Raw genomic sequence first — 22,441 nt, forward strand, 5'->3', positions numbered from 1 at the left:
GTGCCACCATGCCCAGCTAATTTTTGTATTTTTAGTAGAGACGTGGTTTCACCATGTTGGCCAAGATGGTCTCGATCTCTTGACCTTGTGACTTGCCTGCCTTGGCCTCCCAAAGTGCTGGGATTGTAGGCATGAGTCACCACACCCGGCCAACTTCATTTATTTATTATGGGTTGACTGATTTATAGACAAGGTCTCACTCTGTCACCCAGCCTGGAGTGTAGTAGCATGATCACGGTTCACTGCAGCCTCAACCTCCCAAACTCAAGTGATCTTCTCATCTCAGCCTCCTGAATAGCTGGAACTACAGGAGCACACCACCATGCCTGGTATTTTTTTTTTCTTTCTTTCTTTTTTGTAGAGACAGGGGTCTCACTTTGTTTACCAGGCTGGTCTCAAACTTTGAGGCTCAATCCTCCCACCTGGGCATCCCAAAATGCCAGGATTACAGGCATGAACCACCATGCCCAGCTTTAATATATTAACATTTAAACAAATATATGAAGACTCTTCCATATTCAAGTGCTATAGTACACAAGGTGTGGATCACACAGCTGGTAAATATTGACAAGGTGATTATAAAATTTATATGGAAACGAAAATGACCAAGAATAACCAAGATAATCTTGAAGAGTAACAACAAAGCTAGGGCACTTACTATCAGAGTTCAAGACTTTGATAAAGACCTATAGGCATATGGTCAAAGAAAACGATCCAGTATAATGGGAACTACACATTTCAATAAATGGTGCTAGGCCAACTGGGTATCACATGGGAAAACAAAGAATTCTCACCTCTACCACACATGATACACAAAAATCAAACGAATTACAGATCTAAACATGAAATGTAAAACCATAAAAACTAGAGAAAACAATATCTACAAGACATTGGGATAGGCACAGATTTCTTAAGCAGAATATAAAAACACTAACTGTATAAGGTGAAGATCCATAAATTGGACTCTTAAAATTAAGAACCTCTGTTCATCACAGACATCATTTAAAAAGTGAAAAGGCAAGTCACAGTTTAGGAGAAATATATGCAATACATACATCACACAAATAACTTGTATCCAGAATTTGTAAAGAACTCTTATAAATCTTTAAGAAAAATACATAAAATCCAATAAAAAATGGTCAAAAGAGTTGAACAACAACTTCACATCCAAATGGCCAATCAACATATAAAAATATGCTCAATTTTAATAGTGTTCAGAGAAATTTGAATTAAAAACAATGTGCAACAATGTGAATATACTTAAAGCTAATAAACTGTATACTTAAAAATAGTAAGATGGTAAATTTTATATTATTATTATTTTTTAAATTGCAATTTTTAAAAAAGTCAGTAATTCTAGCACTTTGGGAAGCTGAGGCAAGAGGACTGCCTGAGGCCAGGAGTTCGAAGTTACAGTGAGCTATGATTGCGTCACTGCACTCCAGCCTGGGTGACAGAGTGAAACCATGCCTGTAAAATTAAAAATTAAAAAAAAATCCAAAATGTCATAGATACTACTAGTACATATCACCAGAATGCTACAATGAAAAAGGTAGACAACACCAAGTGTTGGTTGGTGAGAAAAAGGAATGATGGAACTTTTATTTACTGCTGTATAAAATTGGTGCTAGTTTGGAAATTCCAATTCCTCTGCTGGTCAATACATCCATTCAAATACACTCACTGTATATATATTCATGAAAATATATGTAAAATAATTTTTGTAGTTATGAAAATCTGAAATAAACCCAATGTTCACATATAGTAAAATGGATAAAGTATGGCATATATGTATAATGAAATATTACATATCAATAACAAATTATAACTATATATACACCATATAAATGACTCTCAAAAACAGTGAAATAATTCAGACAGTAAAAAAATACTATATGGTTTCATTTATATGAGGCTCAAAACCAGGCAGAATTAATGTATAGTGTTAGAAGTGAGGATAATGGTTACCCTCGGAAGGGTAGTGACTTAAAGAGGGTAGCAATGGGCTCCAGTAATGGTCTTTTTATTTCTCTTTTCCTTTTAAAATCTGGGTGGATGTGAACTTAATTTGGAATTTTTTAAAAATAAAAATAAAATATGATGGTAATCACAAAGGTATGTTCATTTCATGAAAATTCGCCATGATTATATTCATAGAAAGGGCAATAAGGATGAACACAGTTCTGTTTGGCTATAGATAGACTGTCCTAGCCCTTACTTTCTGATATAAAGGAAACAGTGACTTCTAATAAAAAAGATTTAAATTTTTGCCACAGAAGAGCCTGAGACTATATCTTCACTTGCAAACCTATGGCCACCTACAGACAATTGTTCCCATATGCCACCACTCTGAACAAGGTTAGAGCTCCCTCTAGCACTTTTAACTAAGGATACACCACAGACCCTTACAGAGCTCACACAGTTGGTGCTGCCCACAGTTAAATGCAATATGGTGATTTTTATTTTTAATTTGCTTTAATTGTTGCTATGATATGAATAATTAATAGACTGCCTATGCCAGTTTTGTAAAGTTCACAGCACAGAAAGCCAGGAGAGAAATATCTACTTAGAAAAGAGGCTTAAAAATGGTTATAACTGCTATAATATTAGATAATTCAGAATATTTATTCATGGTTTGTGGCAACATTATGTTCCACCAACAAAGCAACATGCTACCAAACACTTTCTACTAAAAAATCTTTCTGGTCTCATTTATTTTTCTCTTCATGGCTGCATAACCACTGTACCTATAGTATTGTCTAAGAGCAAAGTAGGTCAGTATTAGGAGAACCCTCCTCTTTGGTGGAGGAAAATAGAAAGGTTTGGCTGTAAACACTTAACCTAGTTTCATCCATTCTAAAACAAGTATTTATTAGCATTAAATAACCCCCAGGACTACAGAGACCTTTTTCAACGTAAAACCTGTATTCTTTACCTATGCTTGTAAACTCCCTTTACCACTGGAGTTTAAACCATTGGAAATTATGATGATATCAATGCCTCAACACAACAATGTCTATTTCACATTTGAATACTATCAGAAAGTACAATTTAGATATGATGTTGTAATCCTATGCAATCCAGACAGAATTTGAGCAGGTGTTAAAAGTTCAATAATTATAATACACATGACTATTCTGGGAATGCAGCCAGAAATACAAGGGGCTTCATTTTTCATGGTTGGATTTCAAATCTTTCTCATCCTGAAAGAAACACGGCTTTTCTATACACTTGTTAAAATTGATACACGTATAAAACCAGCTAATTAATAAGTTCCTTGAATCAAGGAGGGAAAAATCAGAGAAAGAAAAAGAAGAAAATGCAGAGTCACCTTAAAAGTAAATTCATTTTAGGGAAGACAATTATGTCTTATTCAATATTTTGCATTCTCAAAATTAAGAAAATACTTTCTGAGTTATAATATAGCAAACATTTCCTATCAACTTCTTTATTTTAAAGCATATGGATCCCTCAAAAAGTATGTCTATAATTAAAGTCAACTTTAGCAATTTCCTGGAGAAATAGTTGCCATTTTGTTTTTTTGGATGTGAAATGAAGATTAATATAAATCAGTATGACTTCCTCTCTTGTACTCTAGTGATGGACAAGCACTCTTCTGCCAAAGACAGTATACCTCTGACACGAGTCCTGGATCTTTCCTAAATGTGCAACAAAGCCAAGATTCCAATTTACCACCTTAGTTTGGTTTTGCATTATGTCTGCTGGTCACATTAACCTGGCCACATTCATTCTAAGAACAGCTCAAACTAGGGGTGAAATGTTGTCTGAAAACAGTTATTCATTAACCTGCTGATAGCCTCAATCAAGAGTTGTGTTTTTCCTAAGACAGTATTCACTACCGCTCCTCTTTCAATTCACCAAGTGAGTATCTGGTGGGAGCTGGACATCATGAACTAGAACAAGAACAACAGGGCTAAATTAACACGACAGAAAAGCTATTTGATGCTGCCTCTTGGTTTCTCCACTTCACCCTGTTTTGTGGCATCCAAAGGCTTCAGAACCCTGGCATTAATTAAGCCACAGTTTTATTACACACAATCAAAGCTTGAAAAGAAAAGCCTAACAGACAGTAAGAGATTACAAGGTTCAATTAACAGTTTTACTTTTTTGTGGCTGCTAATTGAGGCATTTTTAATTTTTATCATCTCATATGGAATGCTAAAAAGGAAAATACTGTAAGTGCAAGAGAATAATAATAAACCTAAAATGTATTACTCTATCATAATTTTATATAACCAATTTGCATACTTCTGTGATTTCCAAATCCTGGCTAGTGGTTAGTAAATTGTTAACATTCAATAGACACCGCAGGGAATGTTTTAAATAATCCCCCCATTTGCTACATCTACCCTAATTTCTATGTACTAAAATTCACAAACACCGTGGTTTGAAAGCACAGGGCCATGGGGCCAGATGGTCTGGGTTCAAATTCTAGCTCTGCAACATACAGTATGACCTTGGGCAAATTACTTAATCTGAATTCTACTTCATTTGTGTGTAAAATAGGGTTCAACACAATGAGACTATTGTGATTATTTCAGAGAAAATGTATATGCCTAGTACATCATAAATATTCAATAAATATCTGTAATGGTACAAAAAGGCTGTCAAATTTGATGACAAAATCTTTGGATTTTAGTACTTTTTAAAAATTTTTTCACTTTTTTTTGTTTGAAGTCATTCACATTCAAATACATTTTGAGAATCTACCTGTGCAAATGAAAATAAACCCTATATAAACTCTATAATAAGACCATTTAGCTTTGGATACAACTAGTCTTTTATAAATAACCTTTACTACACATTTTCTATTGAAGGAAAGCAGGAAGTAACTAACAATTGAAACCTCCAACTTTAGAAGTTTCAAGAGCACTAAATAATACTAGTAATTTGCAATCAACAGCAACCAAAACTGCTGACTAAAAAAATCAGTTTTATAAAATCTTACTTAGTATTTACCTTTATTGCATGTTATAATGTTATAATGTTGAGACAGTGGCTCCTCTGGTGTCCCAGGCTAGATGTATTCAAGTTTATATTACTTAGTACCTAAACCTTTGAAAAGCATACCATACCCAAAAAACTATCACTGCAAATGGAATCTGCTATAATCTGGACACTCGTGGTATCTATACTCCATCTTTCATAAGAAAAAAATTAAAAACAGCTCTATTTTATGAGCTTAATACATTTCAGAAACTACCTCATCTCCTTATTATCTAAAGAAAAGGTTAAAGAAAACGCCTTCAATCTATCAATTTTAAAGTCTAAAATGACACTATATTAATACTACAAAAATAAATATGGAGCAAGATTCATGGAAACAGATTTTTTAAAAAATCAGTAGAAAGTTCCATAATTAAAATGCCAGGTTTGTAAATACTACAATCACAAAAATAAGAGAAAAATATACAAACTGAAAATGAACGTCACACATAGATGTAAATAAAAGCACTCTTTAGGTTACCCATTAATCCACAAGTGGCATATTCATCTTATTTACAGTATTATACCCCCCGCCATGATATTCCATTACAGAGTCACGCTACAGACTCCATAGTTAACACTGTAGGAACCATTTCTTTTTAAGCATGGTTTTCTCTCTATATTTCCCTTTTGGCTTGCTCCCACATTAAAAAAAAAAAAAAAACCCAAAACTGTATAATTAAATCTTATGCTCTTAGATATTCCTAGAAAATGTGGATTAAATTAGAGAAGTGATGTTTGAGGTATAAAACATAAATTTGTGTATATTTTACTGTTCCTGTTTGTCACGGTCTTAGTGCTCCATGTTGAGCAAGTGCTTCTTACATACTTTTATGAGTCTGTGTGGAAAATTTATGCCATCCTTAACTATCAAACATTTCTAACCTTTCCATTAGAGAATACCCAGGGAGTTAAAAAAAAAAAAACAAAAAAACAAAACCAACTACACATACACACAAAACAGTAATATTCATGTTTTTTGCTTTGTTTTCATTTGCTTTAAAAACACCTATTTCTTCTAATCACTCATCTCTGTCCCAAGCCTTTTCTCTGAGACACAGGATTTCAAGGTCCAACTAAATTCTCATAACCTCATCAAGTCTTCACAATCACTGAACCATCTAGAAGCATGAATCAAAATATAAAAATATTTACTAAAGTGTAATCAGACAGACCTGAAGTCTTAAGAGACTTTTTTTTTTTTTTTTTTTTTTGAGATAGAGTCTTACTCTGTCACCCAGGCTGGAGTGCAGTGGCATGATCTTGGTTCACTGCAACGTCCGCCTCGTGGGTTCAAGCAATTCTCCTCCTGCCTCAGCCTCCCTAGTAGCTGGGCTTACAGGCGCCTGCCACCACACCCCAGCTAATTTTTTTGTAGTTTTAGTAGAAACAGGATTTCAGCACATTGGCCAGGCTGGTCTTGAACTCCTGACCTCAGGTGTTCCTCCCACCTCAGCCTCCCAAAGTACTGGGATTACAAGTGTGAGCCACCCCAGGCCAAGGGACATTTTTTTAATTGACAAAATTAATAACCAAGTTTAAGTGGGAAAAACAATGTGTTGGTATGAAAGGACTGCCAGTGCATGCTTACACTACAAATTGTGACATAGACAACAGGATAAGATCTGTATTCTAAAACAATTACTAAAGTAAGTCACCACCCTGAACCAGTTGTCTAATATTATCTCAGTCATTTTACATACAGAACAACGTAATATGGAGCCATGAAGTCATCTTAGATCCTTGAAAGATGTGCATACTATGTTAATAAGGCAGGTGACTATTTAAGCTACATGGAATTACTGACTAGGTAACCCAGAAAAGAGACAGTTCTCTTTTTTTTTTTTTTTTTTTTTTGAGACACAGTCTCACTCGTTCACCCAGGCTGGAGTGCAGTGGTGCGATCTTGGCCCACTGCAACCTCTGCCTCTCAGGTTCATGTGATTCTCCTCACCTCAGCCTCCTGAGTAGCTGGGACCACAGGTGCAGCCACCACGCCCAGCTAATTTTTGTATTTTTAGTAGAGACAGGGTTTCACCACATTGGCCAGGCTGGTCTTGAACTCTTGACCTCAAGTGATCCACCCACCTAGGCCTCCCAAAGTGCTGGGATTACAGGTGTGAGGCACCACACCCAGCCGAAAAGAGATAGTTCTAAGTTTTCTGAATACACTACTTCTCTCAGTTCAGCCTGAACAAGACATACAAGCAGCAAGAGGTGGGAAGAGGAGAAAGACAAGAAAATAACATTTGCTAGATGTCAAAGTGCTATAGAAATCAAATGGAGAAAAGCTATAGGTGCTACACAATGTGACGGGGGAAGTATACTGGTAGGAGAGGTGCACAGGCTTCCAAATATTACTTGAAAGGCAATCTAGTGAGCTTAACTCTGAAGTCAGATCTTAGTTCAAAACTTGACTCTATAATTTAAAGAAGTGAAAATTTGGAAAAGGTTTAACATATCTAAGCTTCTTGTTCCTCGTTTGTAAAGTGGGGTCCTGTCCATCTCACCAGGTTCACATGAGAATCCAAATAAGTAACACATAGCTAGCACTATATAGTGCCTGAACATTGGGACTCAATACATTTTAATGTATTCTCTCCCCTCCTCAAACTTCTGAGTAGTATAAAACTGAAAAGGAAGGAAGGAAGGAAAGAAGGGAGGAAGGGAGGGAGGAAGGGAGGGAGGGAGGGAGGGAAAGAAAAGGTCTTCCATCTTGAAGATACATGAGAAAGAAAATGGACTTTTTCAATCTTTATATGGAAACACACCCCGAAACAAAAAATGGGGTGGGAGTGAAAACTTAGAATTATAATAACATTTATAATAGATACAACTGGGCACATGCATAAGAACTTTAATTAAGGCTGTACTGGGTAAGTGCCAAAGGACTAGACTAATGAAAATTTCTACAAGGTGAACTTATTGGAATTAGTAGACTTTAAGGTGACTTGTTAACTTTAGATCTATTAGGAAATTAAAAGGGAGTTTCTTGGCCATCCAGCCAGTTGGACATTTTTGGGATTACAGTATAAACAAAAAGAGATGCCTTCAAAAACAGGATGTCTATTTTAATGTTAATCTTAAGAAACAAATCTTTTAACAATGGGAACAAATACCGGCAGAAACACTGGTCAGATGGAACTTTCCTTTTAGGAAAAAGGAAAAAATACAATTTTATTTTCATAGAAACATACTTGGTATAGAGTAGAAGAGTCATTTAAATTCATAGCTCATTTCCCTCATAAGCTGAAGTCACGACACAAGAATAAAATTTTACATGTATGGTTCCTGAGCTCATGGGTAGTAAAAGGTTCAAAAGGAAAGCTCAGGTTTCACAAGCTTTGTAAGTGATCTTTTTACACCATATGACTAAGAACATATTTATTCATGGAGAGCTTATGAACCCAGGCTTTTGAAACTGTCAAACTACAAAAATCCATAAAAAGCCACAAAAATCCATACAAGTATTAAGAATAAAAATCTCTCTTTCAGATTAAGGAATGCAGAAAAGGATCTGCAAAATAATAACAAGGGGACTTTAAATATTAATATACACAGTAGCATCAGTCTATTAAAGAGTTATCTGGGTTGCTTTTATTTCTTGATTCTGGGAAAGAAAAAAAAAAAGAGTTGTCTGGGGGAGTCCTAAATACTATTTGGTATTACATCATTGATTCTAAAATGTTGGTACATACAAGTCTAAATGAATGTTTTCAGGAAAATCTCACTATCTAGTCAAAACAAAACATGACAAAAAATCAGATTTCTGTTCTAACAGAATCCTAAGTTTTTTCAGGGAAGAGGGTAGGGCAATGGCACTAGGGGGAAATGAGGTACTTTTGTTCAGTGAGTTTCACATAGAGGAATAATATTAGAGACTTAAGTTTCTGTAAATGCAGTATCTTAGCACCAAAAGCCTAGAGAGTTATACATATTATGATACATATAATCTACATTAGTTATAAATATTGTGAAAAAAAGTCCTATGAGAAAAGATCACCTTATACCTAACCTAAATATTTCACACTAACTTTAGGCTCTTTCCTACCAATTCTGTACTCAGGTGGGTACTTGGTAACCAGCTTTTACATATTAGTACTTCAAATAAATGCCTAAGTTAATTATTAATATGAAGAAAAAAGTATTTTGTGTATCTTTGGAAGATATTTGAATTCATTTACATAGCCTGTAACATATTACTTGTTTTTATAGTAAGCCACTAAGTCTAAAATATAAAGACTAACACACTGCAAATCATGATAGCCTCATATACTTTCCCAAAGTTAAAGCCTTCCAAAAAGGTCTAGGAAACAGAAGCTGATTTGGTTCAGAAAATTTTGCTCATTTATGTCTTCTATAACCTTATACCATTTGATTAACAAGGTTACAATATTAGTATATTTGAGCTTTGAATGGATGAATCAGCCTTTAGTCTCAGTTAATGCCTAGATTTTCTCCCTCTTCCTCCTATAAACTTACCTTACTTGATTTTCAGTTCTCAGTTACATAAATTGAAATAACACAGCCCAACACTGAGAAGTCAATAGCATAGGTAATAGAAAAACAAAACAGCAAATTTTTAATAAACAGAATCAGGAAAGGAATATAATTTAAATATACCATAGCTAGCTGCCTGGATTTTGCTCCTCTTTTAAATAACCCAAAGTGACAGAAATGCTCCAAACCAGAAAACTCTCATGTTACTTGCAAGGAAAACTTTATTTTTTATTTATTTTATTTTTTTTTTTTTGAGACAGAGTCTCGCTCTGTCGCCTAGGCTGGAGTGCAGTGGAGTCTCAGCTTACTGCAAGGTCTGCCTCCTGGGTTCACGCCATTCTCCTGCCTCAGCCTCCCGAATAGCTGGGACTACAGGCGCCCGCCACCTCGCCCAGCTAGTTTTTTGTATTTTTTTAGTAGAGACCAGGTTTCACCGGGTTAGCCAGGATGGTCTTGATCTCCTGACCTTGTGATCCGCCCATCTCAGCCTCCCAAAGTGCTGGGATTACAGGCTTGAGCCACCGCGCCCGGCGCAAGGAAAACTTTAAATTGGAGTGATGAGGAGAGAGGAGGCTAACAAGGCAGAACTTTAAAAAATATAATTCCTCTGGTTACCTAATTTTTAGAAAAATCAAACTTAAAACCCAGAGTATAATGCCAAAGAAAGTATGCTGGTAATCAAAATCATAAATGACCCCTGATAGAATTACAATCTATAGACTATTAATATATCAGCCAAATTTCTGGCATTACTTTGGAAAGCAGGCAGTATTTCTTAAGCCTGCAACCAGCTCTAGAATGGAAAGATAATGCCTGTACACAGCAAGAAAAAAGTAACATAAAACACAGATTTTTTTTTTCTTTCCTTTTCAGAAACTGTGCCTGACATTGTGCAGCTGCGGTGCTGCCTTCATCATTCCCTCTGTTTCCACTCTTGCTAATTAAAAGGTTGATCACAGAACAATGTTCTTCTCATTAATTTCAGTGTTCCGATTGGGCAGGATCCCTGCTTACTCCACCTGATCTTTTCACACTATTGAAGTTAATGTGACAGGAGTCCGAAGATGGATTACCTGCTGCCATATTGCCCATCGCCTCCAATCAGGAGCTATCTGTGTAAACTGATTGTTCTAATTTGCTCTCATTATTTTTACAATATCAGGAGAAAATAACGCACACAGCTCACTGTCAAAGCCATGAAAATCAGCCATTAGTTAAACCTAGACACTGAGTGACTTTATTAGAGGCACTGCAGTTTATTGATATAGCTCCAGTCAAAGAAGGCTGCATTTGCTTCAGCAGAAGGAAATGTTTATACTGCAAGTAAGTATTTATTGTGGTAATACCCACAACAACAGGACATTTTGAAAAATCCTGTTCTTCATATAGTTGGTTTTGACACAAATTATACAGCAATGAAGAAATGGGTTGGCATAAGAAAGTAGGTAACATTTAATAAACATTCAGTAGCATGAAAATCTATTAACTCAAATCCATAAACATGCTTCACCTCCTATACCTTATATAATAAGAAACTCTATTCTGTGACTACAAATGCTAATCTATTAATAAGGGTGACTTTATTTTGCCCCATATAACAAATATTTTTTCCAAAACAGAAATTTTATTACTTAGGAAATAAAAATTATTTCTATAATGATCACACAAGTATAAATTTAAATGATACTATGTTCTTATAAAATGTAACATTTCAATAAGATTATTAATCCTAGTATCATAGACAGTCACAATATATTTCAGAATGAGAAAACAGTGCAGCTAAGCAAACAAGCTGAGATTTAAACCCTTCAGTAAGTGACAGTTTCTTAAAGCAGAAGTCAGAACTCCACAGAAAGGTCTGATATTCAGTGAGATAATATCTTTAAAAGATTTGTCCTGGTCATAAAGAATATATATTTTCATGTTGTAAAGAAAATGCTAACTCCAGAAGAAAACAGATTTAAACTTGGCATTTCTAGGCTTGCCTTGAGTATGAACATTTTATAAAAATGTTAGCTAAATGCTGCCTGAACAGCATTTTAGGGGGCTGGAGATGAAGGTATAAATAACAGAAACCGATGCCTTTTAAATAAAGGAATTTAATTCACACACTCTTTCCCCCACCTCCCCTCTTTAGTATTAGGAGGAAACATGGCTTCCTCCTGCTTTTTTTCTACACTAAGATTCCTAGGTAATGTGAAGGCAAGAGTATGCCCTTCTTGCTGTTCCCCTTTTAATGGCCCCCCCCTTTTTTTTTCCCTGAGAAACGTGTGCCACGCTTTTCTCCTTAAAATTCCTGCACTAAAAGACTGCACCATACTGCACTCCGCAAAACGTGCTGATGGCGCCAATTACAAGCCCCCAGCCGAATGCTCCAGCCCCCACCATTCGGGCAGATTTATGCGGACTCTTGCCGACGTTATTACAAGTCAGAGTTTATTGGGAAATTGTTACATTATGCGGAGTGTCTAACAAATTGCTTATGCTGCTATAATTGGATTACAACAGCCGCTTGCTCCCACCGGTAAGATTAGGCAAGTAGGACTCCTGCCGATCTCTGAGCGTTAGCAGTAATTTTATTTGCCTTGCCTCTCTCTTTCCTAACAACATGCCTCTCTCCCTGCCAGCTGTCTGCTGAAAAGGCACAGGCTTGTTCCTTGGCCCTAACAATGCAATTACAGCCCCGCAGATCGCACTGTTTGTGCATTAAGTACAGAGCCAAAACGAGGCGAATTGATCGTTTGACTTTTGGAGAAGCCATGTGATCTCTCTGTGCGGGTGATCCGACATGCATCAGCAGGCAATACTGCAGTCAATTCTTGACGAAGAACTTTCTTCTTTCAACCATCTTTTCCCCAACCTCTCCCTTTTCACTGAGGAAGATACTGACTAGGCTCATCTCATGCTAATCTAGATCAATCCACAAAGACAAGCTCGAGCTTATTAGCTCCCTGGCTAGATAGAAATGTGAATATGTTCTAGCATCTTGAAGTGCCTCAGTTAGATATATCAGTGGTTCCCAACAGCTGAAGCGCTGCTATTTAAAAAAAAAAAAAAAAGAAAAAAGGTTCATAAAGAGTTCACTGAAGAAATTTACAGAAACATGTTAGTTCAAAAGAACTACAGAAAGTTTTAGATTTCTAAAATAAAACTGCCTTGGAATGGCTTTGTTATAAGCTGTCTATATTCTGTCTATTCAAGGGCCATCCAGAATCAGCACTAAAACCTGGGTCCTGCCTTTCTCAGCAGATCTGCTCTGCTGGAAGATGCTGGTGGCCAACGTGCATAATCAATGTGGCTGGACTTCAGGCTTAAAAACAGCCAGTCTGATGCCCACTCGGGGCAAAGTTTTAAACACATTTTGTTGACAGCTTTCAGTTTCTTGTTTCTTTTTCTTGTATGTTCAACAATGAGTGCCGGTGGCAAGAAGACTGCATAAGCGATTACTCTCATTTTAGGGCATAATTCATAAAGACTCTGGGCTGGGGTCTGGACTTTTTTTAAATCTCTTTTTGGTTGAAAATGGTTTAAATTTTACCAACTTTAGACCAAGATTCCTGTTTACACTTTCCTCAACCAATGGCATATGCTACTTAGGGTTTCTGAAGCTGATTACACAACAAATGTGCAGTCAATCTGCTGATCCGTTTTGGTGCCCCATGTCTGTATTCTTCTTAAATGGCAGGCACATCTAGAAGAAAATGTATTCTTACATCCTTAATCTGACAAACACACAAACTCTTGTCTATAAGGGGTGTCCTGGCTTCTCTTATTAATGCAAAGTGAACTTGGAAAAGTCATTTAACTGTGTATTTCTCTGTAACCCAATTAACACATTAAGCTCATATGAATATTAAGATTTTTAAAAAGAATATTACATCTGAAGTTCATTCCTATCTTTTTGATAGAGCAATAAGCCCAGTGTGTAACATGTTATACTCCAGAGTTTTTCCAACCACATCGGCCTCAATGACATGGTTATATTTTAGTATGCTTTCCGTAAAGCTAATGTTTCGACCTGACAGAGGCGCCTGTGTGAAGAACGGACCATCTGACATGCTACTTGTGGAACGGTATATTAAAGAAGCCTGTTAACATGTAGTTTAAAACTCAAAAGAAACTCTGAACAGCTGAAATGCCTTATAAATAGCACAGACCCAGAGGAAGTGCAAACGTCTGCATTGTGAATTGTAGATCTTAATTACCGACAATGGCTGGTACAGCAAGTAGCACGGAAAAAAAGTGAAACAGTTGCACTGTTCATGGTTGGCAATAATTCTTCAGGAAAATATTTACTATCAATCAGTTATGAGAAAAGGGACTCTGTGCTCGTAAAACAGCACGTTGCTTCTCATACCAGGACCATTTTGCTTCAGCATAATCTGAATTTAAACAGCTTGTTTCCTGCGGATATAATTTTGGAAATAAATAAAACAAGTCTTCTATCAAAATCTGGAGTGAGTGGAAAGGAACATCACATTTTTCTGTCTCAGTCAGTTTCAAACAGATTATTAGTCGCAAATAAAAAAACAGTGACAACAACTAAAATACAGAACATCCACAAAGGACTACTGAAGGGGTTTATTTTCCAAACATAAAGAGGAAAAACTTCTCTTATCTGGGCCAGGAATCTGGATAGATGTATTCAAACAATTCAATTTTAACTGCATGTGTTTGTGTATCTGTTTGTGGGTATGGGTAAGGGTAAATTAGGAAAAAAACCTAAGACCAAAATTTGCAGTAATGGTTTAATAAAGCCAATAGCAAGATAACATAAAAAAGTAATGCCTTTCAGCCTTCCAGTTAGTTTTCTTTACCAATTAAAAAAAATTATGAAGGTTGACAATTAATAAGCACAATGTGATTATGGATTTTAAAGACTAAGTTGACAGTTAATAATGACTGTCCATTTAAAGCTACAACAAACACAGAGTTCATCATGCTCCAAACACAAATCTCATGAAACACAGGGCCATAACCAGGAGAAAGAATTCTGAAAAAAAATAAAAAGGTATCTCAATGCTTCCAAATGTTACTTGGATTAAGTTATAGTGATAAAATAGACCCTCTTTCATTTTTAGTTTTAAATTTTTTCTTAGGCCTGTTTCTTCAAATTAAAGATTAACAAGATTATTGCCAATTTAGGGTGGTTGTAATTTGTTTTATAGCTTTGTTTTCTTGTATTCTACAGAGGACTAATGGGTACTCTTCGTAAAGAGCTATTGTAAGACTGTGATATTTCTGGCAAAGAGTTACAATCAAGGTATTATAGGGGTCCAAACAGAATACCATTGGTGCTTTTAGGGAAATAAATGGTATTAATGTCTTCTCTAAAACTTACATGAACCGTATTCAATAATAAGGTTTTGGACTATACTTAGTATCTCTAGCCAAGCCAAAGTCACTCTTTGAACTAGAGAACAAAAACGGCTGATATCGCTATATTATAGTTGTTCTCACATGGAAATGGTTCAAGCCACAATGGAGTATAATCTGAATCAACAACAGACACTTGTACCAAGTTGAGAAAACACTGTAGCCATATCAATGTAGCAGATGAAACTATTCAGTTAAGGACTAAAGGTGAAGAACAGGAAATAGGGACAAGCTTGCAGACCAACAAAATAATGACAAGTCATTCCATTCAAAGGTCAAGCAATAAATGAGGCCAACAGAAACAGTTAGGGATCATGAGACACACAAAACACATGTAAATAAAAAAGAAAAAACTTGGCCGGGCGCAGTGGCTCAGACCTGTAATCCCAGCACTTTGGGAGGCCGAGGCGGGCAGATCACCTGAGGTCAAAAGCTCGAGACCAGCCTGGCCAACGTGGTGAAACCCTGTTTCTACTAAAAAATACAAAAATTAGCTGGGTGTGGTAACACGCTTCTGTAATCCTAGCCACTCAGGAGGCTCAGGCAGGCGAATGGCTTGAACCCAGGAGATGGAGGTTGTAGTGAGCTGAAATGGCACCACTGTACTCCAGCCTGGGCAACACAGTGAGACTCCATCTCAAAAAAAATGAACCAGTGATTTAACTGGGTTCCAATAGGAAATGATAGACATCATTATTAAATTAGATTATTTAAGAGGACGATGAAAGGTTATGGGTGTCAGAATAATGTTAAAATAAGCAACAATGCAATGAGAAGGTCACCACCTGGGAGCAAGTAAAACAGACTGATGAGCAGCAATGAGCAAACTTACTTTCTCACTCAAGACCCAAGAGCATGGAAGAGATTACATCATTGTGCTAGAGGCCAGAAGGTTCCCAACCATGTACCACCAAAGCAGAGGGTGGGAGAAAAAAAACAAAAACAAAAAAACTCCACATCATATAGACACACACCAACCTATTTAGATTAGAGATCCTGGCTTACAAAGTATGGAGAAAACAAAAGGAACAGATGCTCACTTGGCCAGCTCTCAATGAAACTCATTAAAATCATCACCCTGTCCTTGGATTGGTGCTCATGCTAAAATTTTACCTTATTTAGCCAGAAGTCACCCACTTGTGATGAAACTAAGAGCAGCACGGCCAAAAAAAAAAAAAGAATATTTTTATTTTTAAAGGCCCAAATAACTGTGTACTCCTGTTTCCATGCACAAAAGCAGGACATAAAGGAGACTCGGGCTGAGTGCAGTGGCTCATGCTTGTAATCCCAACTCTTTGGCAGGTCTGGGGGATCACTTGAGGCTGGGAGTTCGAGACCAGCCTAGGCAATACAGCAACACCTCATCTCTACAAAACAAAACAAAACACCTCTAAAAAACCAAAAACCAAAAATTAGCTGGGTGTGGTGGCATGCGACCGTGTTCTCAGCTACTCGGGAGGCTGAGGCTGGAAGATCAGGGCTTGAGCCCAGGAGGTAAAGGCTGCATTGGGCTAGGATTGTGCCATTGCACATTACCCTGGGCGACAGAGCAAGACCCTGTCTCTAAAAATAAAATAAAACAAAACAAAATAGAGTCAATTAGCACTTGTTAGTTGTGACTAAATGACTGAAAAAATAAAAATGTAATTTATAATAATTACATTTTGTAGCAAATTATTAACATATTTGAATTTAAGAGACATTTAACTGATGAACTCTACCTTTTTAAACTATAATTTGAAATAAATTCTGATATTTCTTATATGTATGATTTCAATGGTTATATTTTGTGTGATATATTTCCAGTTGATAGAGCAGGCCCAGAGACTATTAAATGTTTTAAGAAAAAATAAACAAAAACTCTGCTTTTGCTATGTTCTGAATGTTTGTATTCTCCCAAACTCATGAAGGCAGACCTGTTGTAAATGGGATTAGTGCCCTTAAAAAAGAGACCTCATATATCTAGCTAGTCTCTTCTATCATGTGAGGATGCAGTGAGAAGGCGCCATCTATGAAGCAGAGAGCAAGCCCTCACCAGACACTGAATCTGCTAATGCTCTGATCTTGGACTTCTCAGCCCCTATAAGAAAAAAATTAGTTTTGTTTATAAGCCACCCAGCTTACGGTATTTTTGTTATAGCAGCCCACATGGACTAAGACAACTGTTCTTAGATTTCTGTAGCAAAGGATAGCAACTACATGATACCAGTCCTGGCTCTAATAATAACAGTAAGGAACTGAGGGCCTGGGTCTACAATAAAATAGGTTAAACTAAAATAGTTGCAGTTGGGAATGTTGTAACAGTAACAAATCTATGAATAGATATAAAGGCAATATTTTTGCAGGTAATTCAAGTAAAAGAAACAAAGTCCATACTTAATAGTACTTATTCCTAAAATAGAATGTCTGACACTTGAATTTAAGTCAAAGTTCCTTAGTAATGACAGATATTTGGAAAATGTGAGTTATGATAGATATAAAAAGCATCAGATTTCTAATATTTAAGATAAATTTTACATCCAGGCTATAGAGATGACATATATACATGAAAAAGAGGTAGCCCATAGACATGACTAAACATACTTGTCCATGTGGATCAAGATCATCAAAAGCAGTATTTCTAACATTAGCCACTCAATAAATAACAATAGTGATATAATAATTGGGTTGCCTACAGCATATTTCACAATCCTTGCAATGTGATGTACTCTACACATAACTGCATTTAAAAACCATAAACTTATCAAAACAATTGTACATTATCTTATACAAATCTTACTGATATGTGACAATCTACAACTAGTGTCAAGAAACAAATGTGAATCAGTCTAAAGTGTGACCAGAATTCATAAGCAAAAGATTCTGTTGCAATTAAGAGGTGGAGAATCTAACTTGCAATCTGTTCTAGATAAAATGATGCCTGTTTATATTTTTTTCTTAAATATATAATCCTGTAATAGTCCTTAAGCAATACTGGGTAAAGATGTCTACAGATATGGTACTGTTATGGTGTGGTATAATATACATTGATGAGCAATATTACTTACTTTGGCTACACAATTCTCAGTCTTCATAGCAGTGCTTGCTAAACATACTGTTTCTTGGTTTAAGCAGAGTCTGGCACAGCTGTTGTACGTCTATAAAAAGAAATTGTTGGAAACAGGTTTTTAAAATATTGAAATACTGCCATATACTGTTTTCATATTTTGCTCTATTTCTCAAGTCAAAACACAAATAGATTTTATCTATAAATTAAGACTTATGGGAACTGAGAGGTAAGTTAGAAAAGGAGGAGGGCAAAGATAGAGCCCACAAAAGCTACTGATGTGCCCATGAACAAGTATGTAAGCAGCAGTGGTTTCACTGTATTAATGATTAACGGAAGGTGAGGGTACTGATTATATAGCATTTTAAAATGCAAATTTGAAGAGTTTAGTTCTGTTTAAAACAAGTTACTGTTCTAAGAAAAGATTTATTTTTGTTGTGTTTCCTTTTAAACTCTCAAAACGATCAAGATCTGAAAGAAGTTAGAGGGCATGTTTTTTCCCCCCACGTCCCCTTCCCCCCAGGAGATGAAGTCTTGCCCTGTCGCCCAGGCTGGGGTGCAGTGGCGTGATCTTGGCTCACTGTAACCTCCATCTCCAGGGTTCAAGCGATTCTCCTGCCTCAGCCTCCCGCAGAGGACATGTTTCTTTCTCTTTTTTTTTTTTTTTTTTTGAGATAGGGTCTTACTCTGTCACACCAGCTGGAAGTACAGCAGTGAGATCTTGGCTCACTGCAATCTACGCCTCTGGGACTCAAGTGATCCTCTGGAGTAGGTGGGGGACTATAGGTGCATGCCACCACGCCCAGCTAATTTTTTGTATTTTTTTGTAGGGACGGGGTTTTGCCATGTTGCCGAAGCTGGTCTTGAACTCTTGAGCTGAAGTGATCCTCCTGCCTCAGGCTTCTAATGTGCTGGGATTACAGGGATGAGCCATCGTGTTCAGCTGACATGTTTCTTATTCAGAACAATAAATGAAAAAATTTCAAACTATCCAGAAAAAAAAAAAGATTTTAAAACAAATCATGAAATATTTTTAAAAGAATATCAGTACAAGCTTTGACTTTTGGCTTTAAAAAGAAAAAAGAAACCAAAATTGAAAGAACACTAAGGCCGGGCGCGGTGGCTCAAGCCTGTAATCCCAGCACTTTGGGAGGCCGAGATGGGTGGATCACAAGGTCAGGAGATCAAGACCATCCTGGCTAACACGGTGAAACCCCATCTCTACTAAAAAAAAAATACAAAAACCTAGCCGGGCGTGGTGGCGGGCGCCTGTAGTCCCAGCTACCCGGAGGCTGAGGCAGGAGAATGGCGTAAAACCCAGGAGGCAGAGCTTGCAGTGAGCTGAGATCCATGAGATCCGGCCACTGCACTCCAGCCTGGGCGACAGAGCCAGACTCCATCTCAAAAAAAAAAAAAAGAACAGTGGCTCATGCCTATAATACCAGCACTTTGGGAGGTAGAGGTAGGAGGGTTACTTGAAACCAGGAGTTCCATACAAGCCCCACATTTCTATTAAAAAAAAAAAAAAAAACTAACTGGGCGTGGCAGCACAGGCCTATAGTCCTGGTTACTCAGGAGGATTGACTGAGCCTGGGAGTTGAAGACTGCGGGGAGCTATGATTATGCCACTGCACTTCAGCCTGGGCAACAAATCAAGATACCATCTCTTTAAAAAAAGAAAGAAAGAAAAAATAAATATTTCTTATATATTCGTCACCCAGCTTACCCATATGTTAATGTCTTACATAATCACAGAACATTTATCAAAACGAAGAAATTAACTTGGTACTATATAAAGTACAGAACTTACTCAGGTTTCACGTTTTTCCACTAATGCCCTTTTTCTGTTCAGCATCTAATCTAGGATTCCACATTGCATTTATTTGTCATGTCTCTTAGGGCTCCTCTTATTTTGAACAATCCCTCAGTCTTTCCTTGTCTTTCACGACTGATACTGCTAAACAGCACTGATCAGTTAATCTACAGACTGTGCCTCAAGTTGGGTTTGTCTGATGTTTTCTCATGATCAGACTGAGGTTATTTTGGGGAAAGATACTTTAGAGGTGATGTGCCCTTCTCACTGCATCAAATCAGAAGGTATGTTGATATTTCTGGTGATGTTAGCCTTGATTATATAGCTAAGGACATGTCTGCCAAGATTCTCCAGTATAAACATTTTTCCCTTAGGAATTACTGAATACATATATATATATGGCAAAATACTTTGAGACTATGCAAATATTCTGTTTCTACTTGAATCTCAGCTTCTAATTTTAGCATCCATTGGAGAATCATGCCTATGGTAATTTTTACTGTGTATTCTAATAGTGAATTTATTATTTTTGTCTTTCCTTCCACATTTATTAACTGGAATTCTTCTGTAAGGAAAAGCTGTGATTTCACTCCTCATTTGTTTATTTATATCAGCATGAACAGATATTTTAAAGAATCTGATTTTGATCAACTATTATTCTTTGGAAAGAAAATATGTAAAATTTAAGAAAAAATGGGGAAAATAGTAGAGATATATAACTCTCCATCGATACTATAAAGTCACTTTTTTGTTTTTCGTTTTTTTTTTGTTTTGTTTTGTTTTGTTTTTGAGACGGAGTCTTACTCTGTCTTCCAAGCTGGAGTGCAGTGGCACAATCTCGGCTCACTGTAACCTGCACCTCTCAGGTTCAAGTGATTCTCCTGCCTCAGCCTACCAAGTAGCTGGGATTACAGACATGTGCCACCACGCCCGGCTAATTTTTTGTATTTTTAGTAGAGACAGGGTTTCACCATGTTGGCCAGGCTGGTCTTGAACTCCTGACCTTAATTGATCTGTCTGCCTTGGCCTCCCAAAGTGCTGAGATTACAGGTGTGAGCCACCATGCCTAGCTGTTTTTCTTTTAAACAAGGTAAACCTTAAAAAATTTACCAACTTGTTTTATTCTTATAATCTAAGTAAAAATTATTTCAAAATATATATGAAAAAACAGAGCGTTAGAAATTAGTGTACAGATTTAAATATTGGTGCATATAAATTCTGGGCTCTAGATTTGTTATTTCTTTTGCATTGTCTAATTCCACAAACATTTACTATTCATACAAACACAACATAAATATTTTTAAAGTAAAATTCACTGTTTTAAAGATAAATTTATGAATTAATCAGTATTTGCTGAATAAAATATAACTCGACTCAAAGAGTTCTGCTTCCAATAATGGCAGAAATGTTTGTATCAGATTAACCCTCCTGCAGACAGGAAAAACATTTTAAAGCTATGTAAAGGCACTGGAGATCAACTTAAAATAGGCAGAAATGGGGAAGGAGTGGCCTGATCTTGAAAGAAAAGAACCACACTGGGTGAGATGTGTGTTTATGTGCTTTTCCCCCGAAGGCACTCACCAGTCCACTTGGTGCAGAGTGACTAGAATTCAATCTGAAAGCCACAGTCTATTGGCTTGAGATATCAAGTGATAGAGTTCAAAATTGCCATAGTGGCTGGCAATAGAGAACAGAAATCCCAGAAATGAAAGAGAACCACAGGGGAAGGAGGAAGACTAAAAAAATCAATATAAATTTCTCTCATATCTATGGCTAACCCCTAAACTTACATACATGAAGGGGAGATTCCAAGGATTTCAATGGAGAGCAACAGCTGGAGGGTTGAAAGGCCCATATAGATATTCCAGCTGCTGCTCATGAGGGGAGAAAGAGTTTAGAGTTTGACTTTTATCAAGTTAGAGGGACTTAATAACATCTTAGGCTTTCCATTGAAAATTCAAAGAGACCATGAGTTTAGATTCAAGAGTACGTCTTAGGACTAAGGGCAAAACCAAAACACACCTGACCTTAACAAACATAAAACCAAGCCTCTACAAGGCCATAGTGATCAGCCAGTAATTTAATCAGAGGAAGAAAAAATGAATTCAGAGTTTCTGCAATGTACCATTTATAATGTTGGTTATATAATCAAAAAATTACTAACCATGAGAAAAAGGAGATAAATGGGATCCATTGTCAAGAGAAAAATGAACCAAAAACCAACCCTGAGAAGACCTAGTTGTAGAAATTAGCACATATTATAGCTCTAAAGAAGCTAAAATAGATATGTTCAAACTTGAACATAGCAATAAAAGATATGATCACGATGAATAAACAGATGAAAAATTCTACCAGAAAATGAAAAACCAAAAATAAACTAAATAGAAATTCTAGAACTGAAGAGTGCATTATCTGAAATGAAAAATTCAGGCTGGGCGTGGTGGCTCATGCCTGTGATCTCAGCACTTTAGGAGGCTGAGGCAGCAGGATAGCTTGAGCCCAGGAGTTCAGGACCAGACTGGGCAATGTAGTGAGTCCCTATCTCCACAAAAAATAAAAAAAATTGGCCAGGCTCAGCGGCTTACACCTAGCACTTTGGGAGGCTGAGGCGGGCAGATCACCTGATGTCAGGAGTTCAAGACCAGCCTAGCCAACTTGGTGAAACCCCATCTCTACTAAAAATACAAAAATTAGCAGGG

At 36.7% G+C, this 22,441-nt stretch overlaps 1 protein-coding gene across 1 annotated transcript in view; it reads right to left on the bottom strand.

The window, feature by feature from the left end:
- BTRC (beta-transducin repeat containing E3 ubiquitin protein ligase) overlaps positions 1-22,441 on the bottom strand; it is a 215,670-nt gene that overhangs the window by 68,930 nt on the left and 124,299 nt on the right. The window contains exon 3 of the mRNA XM_011935582.1: positions 17,931-18,020. Coding sequence (XP_011790972.1) covers positions 17,931-18,020 — 90 coding nt within the window. The remainder of the gene's footprint in view (positions 1-17,930; positions 18,021-22,441) is intronic.

Source organism: Colobus angolensis, unplaced genomic scaffold (genome assembly GCF_000951035.1).
Source record: "Colobus angolensis palliatus isolate OR3802 unplaced genomic scaffold, Cang.pa_1.0 Scaffold144, whole genome shotgun sequence".
In the NCBI taxonomy this organism is placed as follows: domain Eukaryota; kingdom Metazoa; phylum Chordata; class Mammalia; order Primates; family Cercopithecidae; genus Colobus; species Colobus angolensis.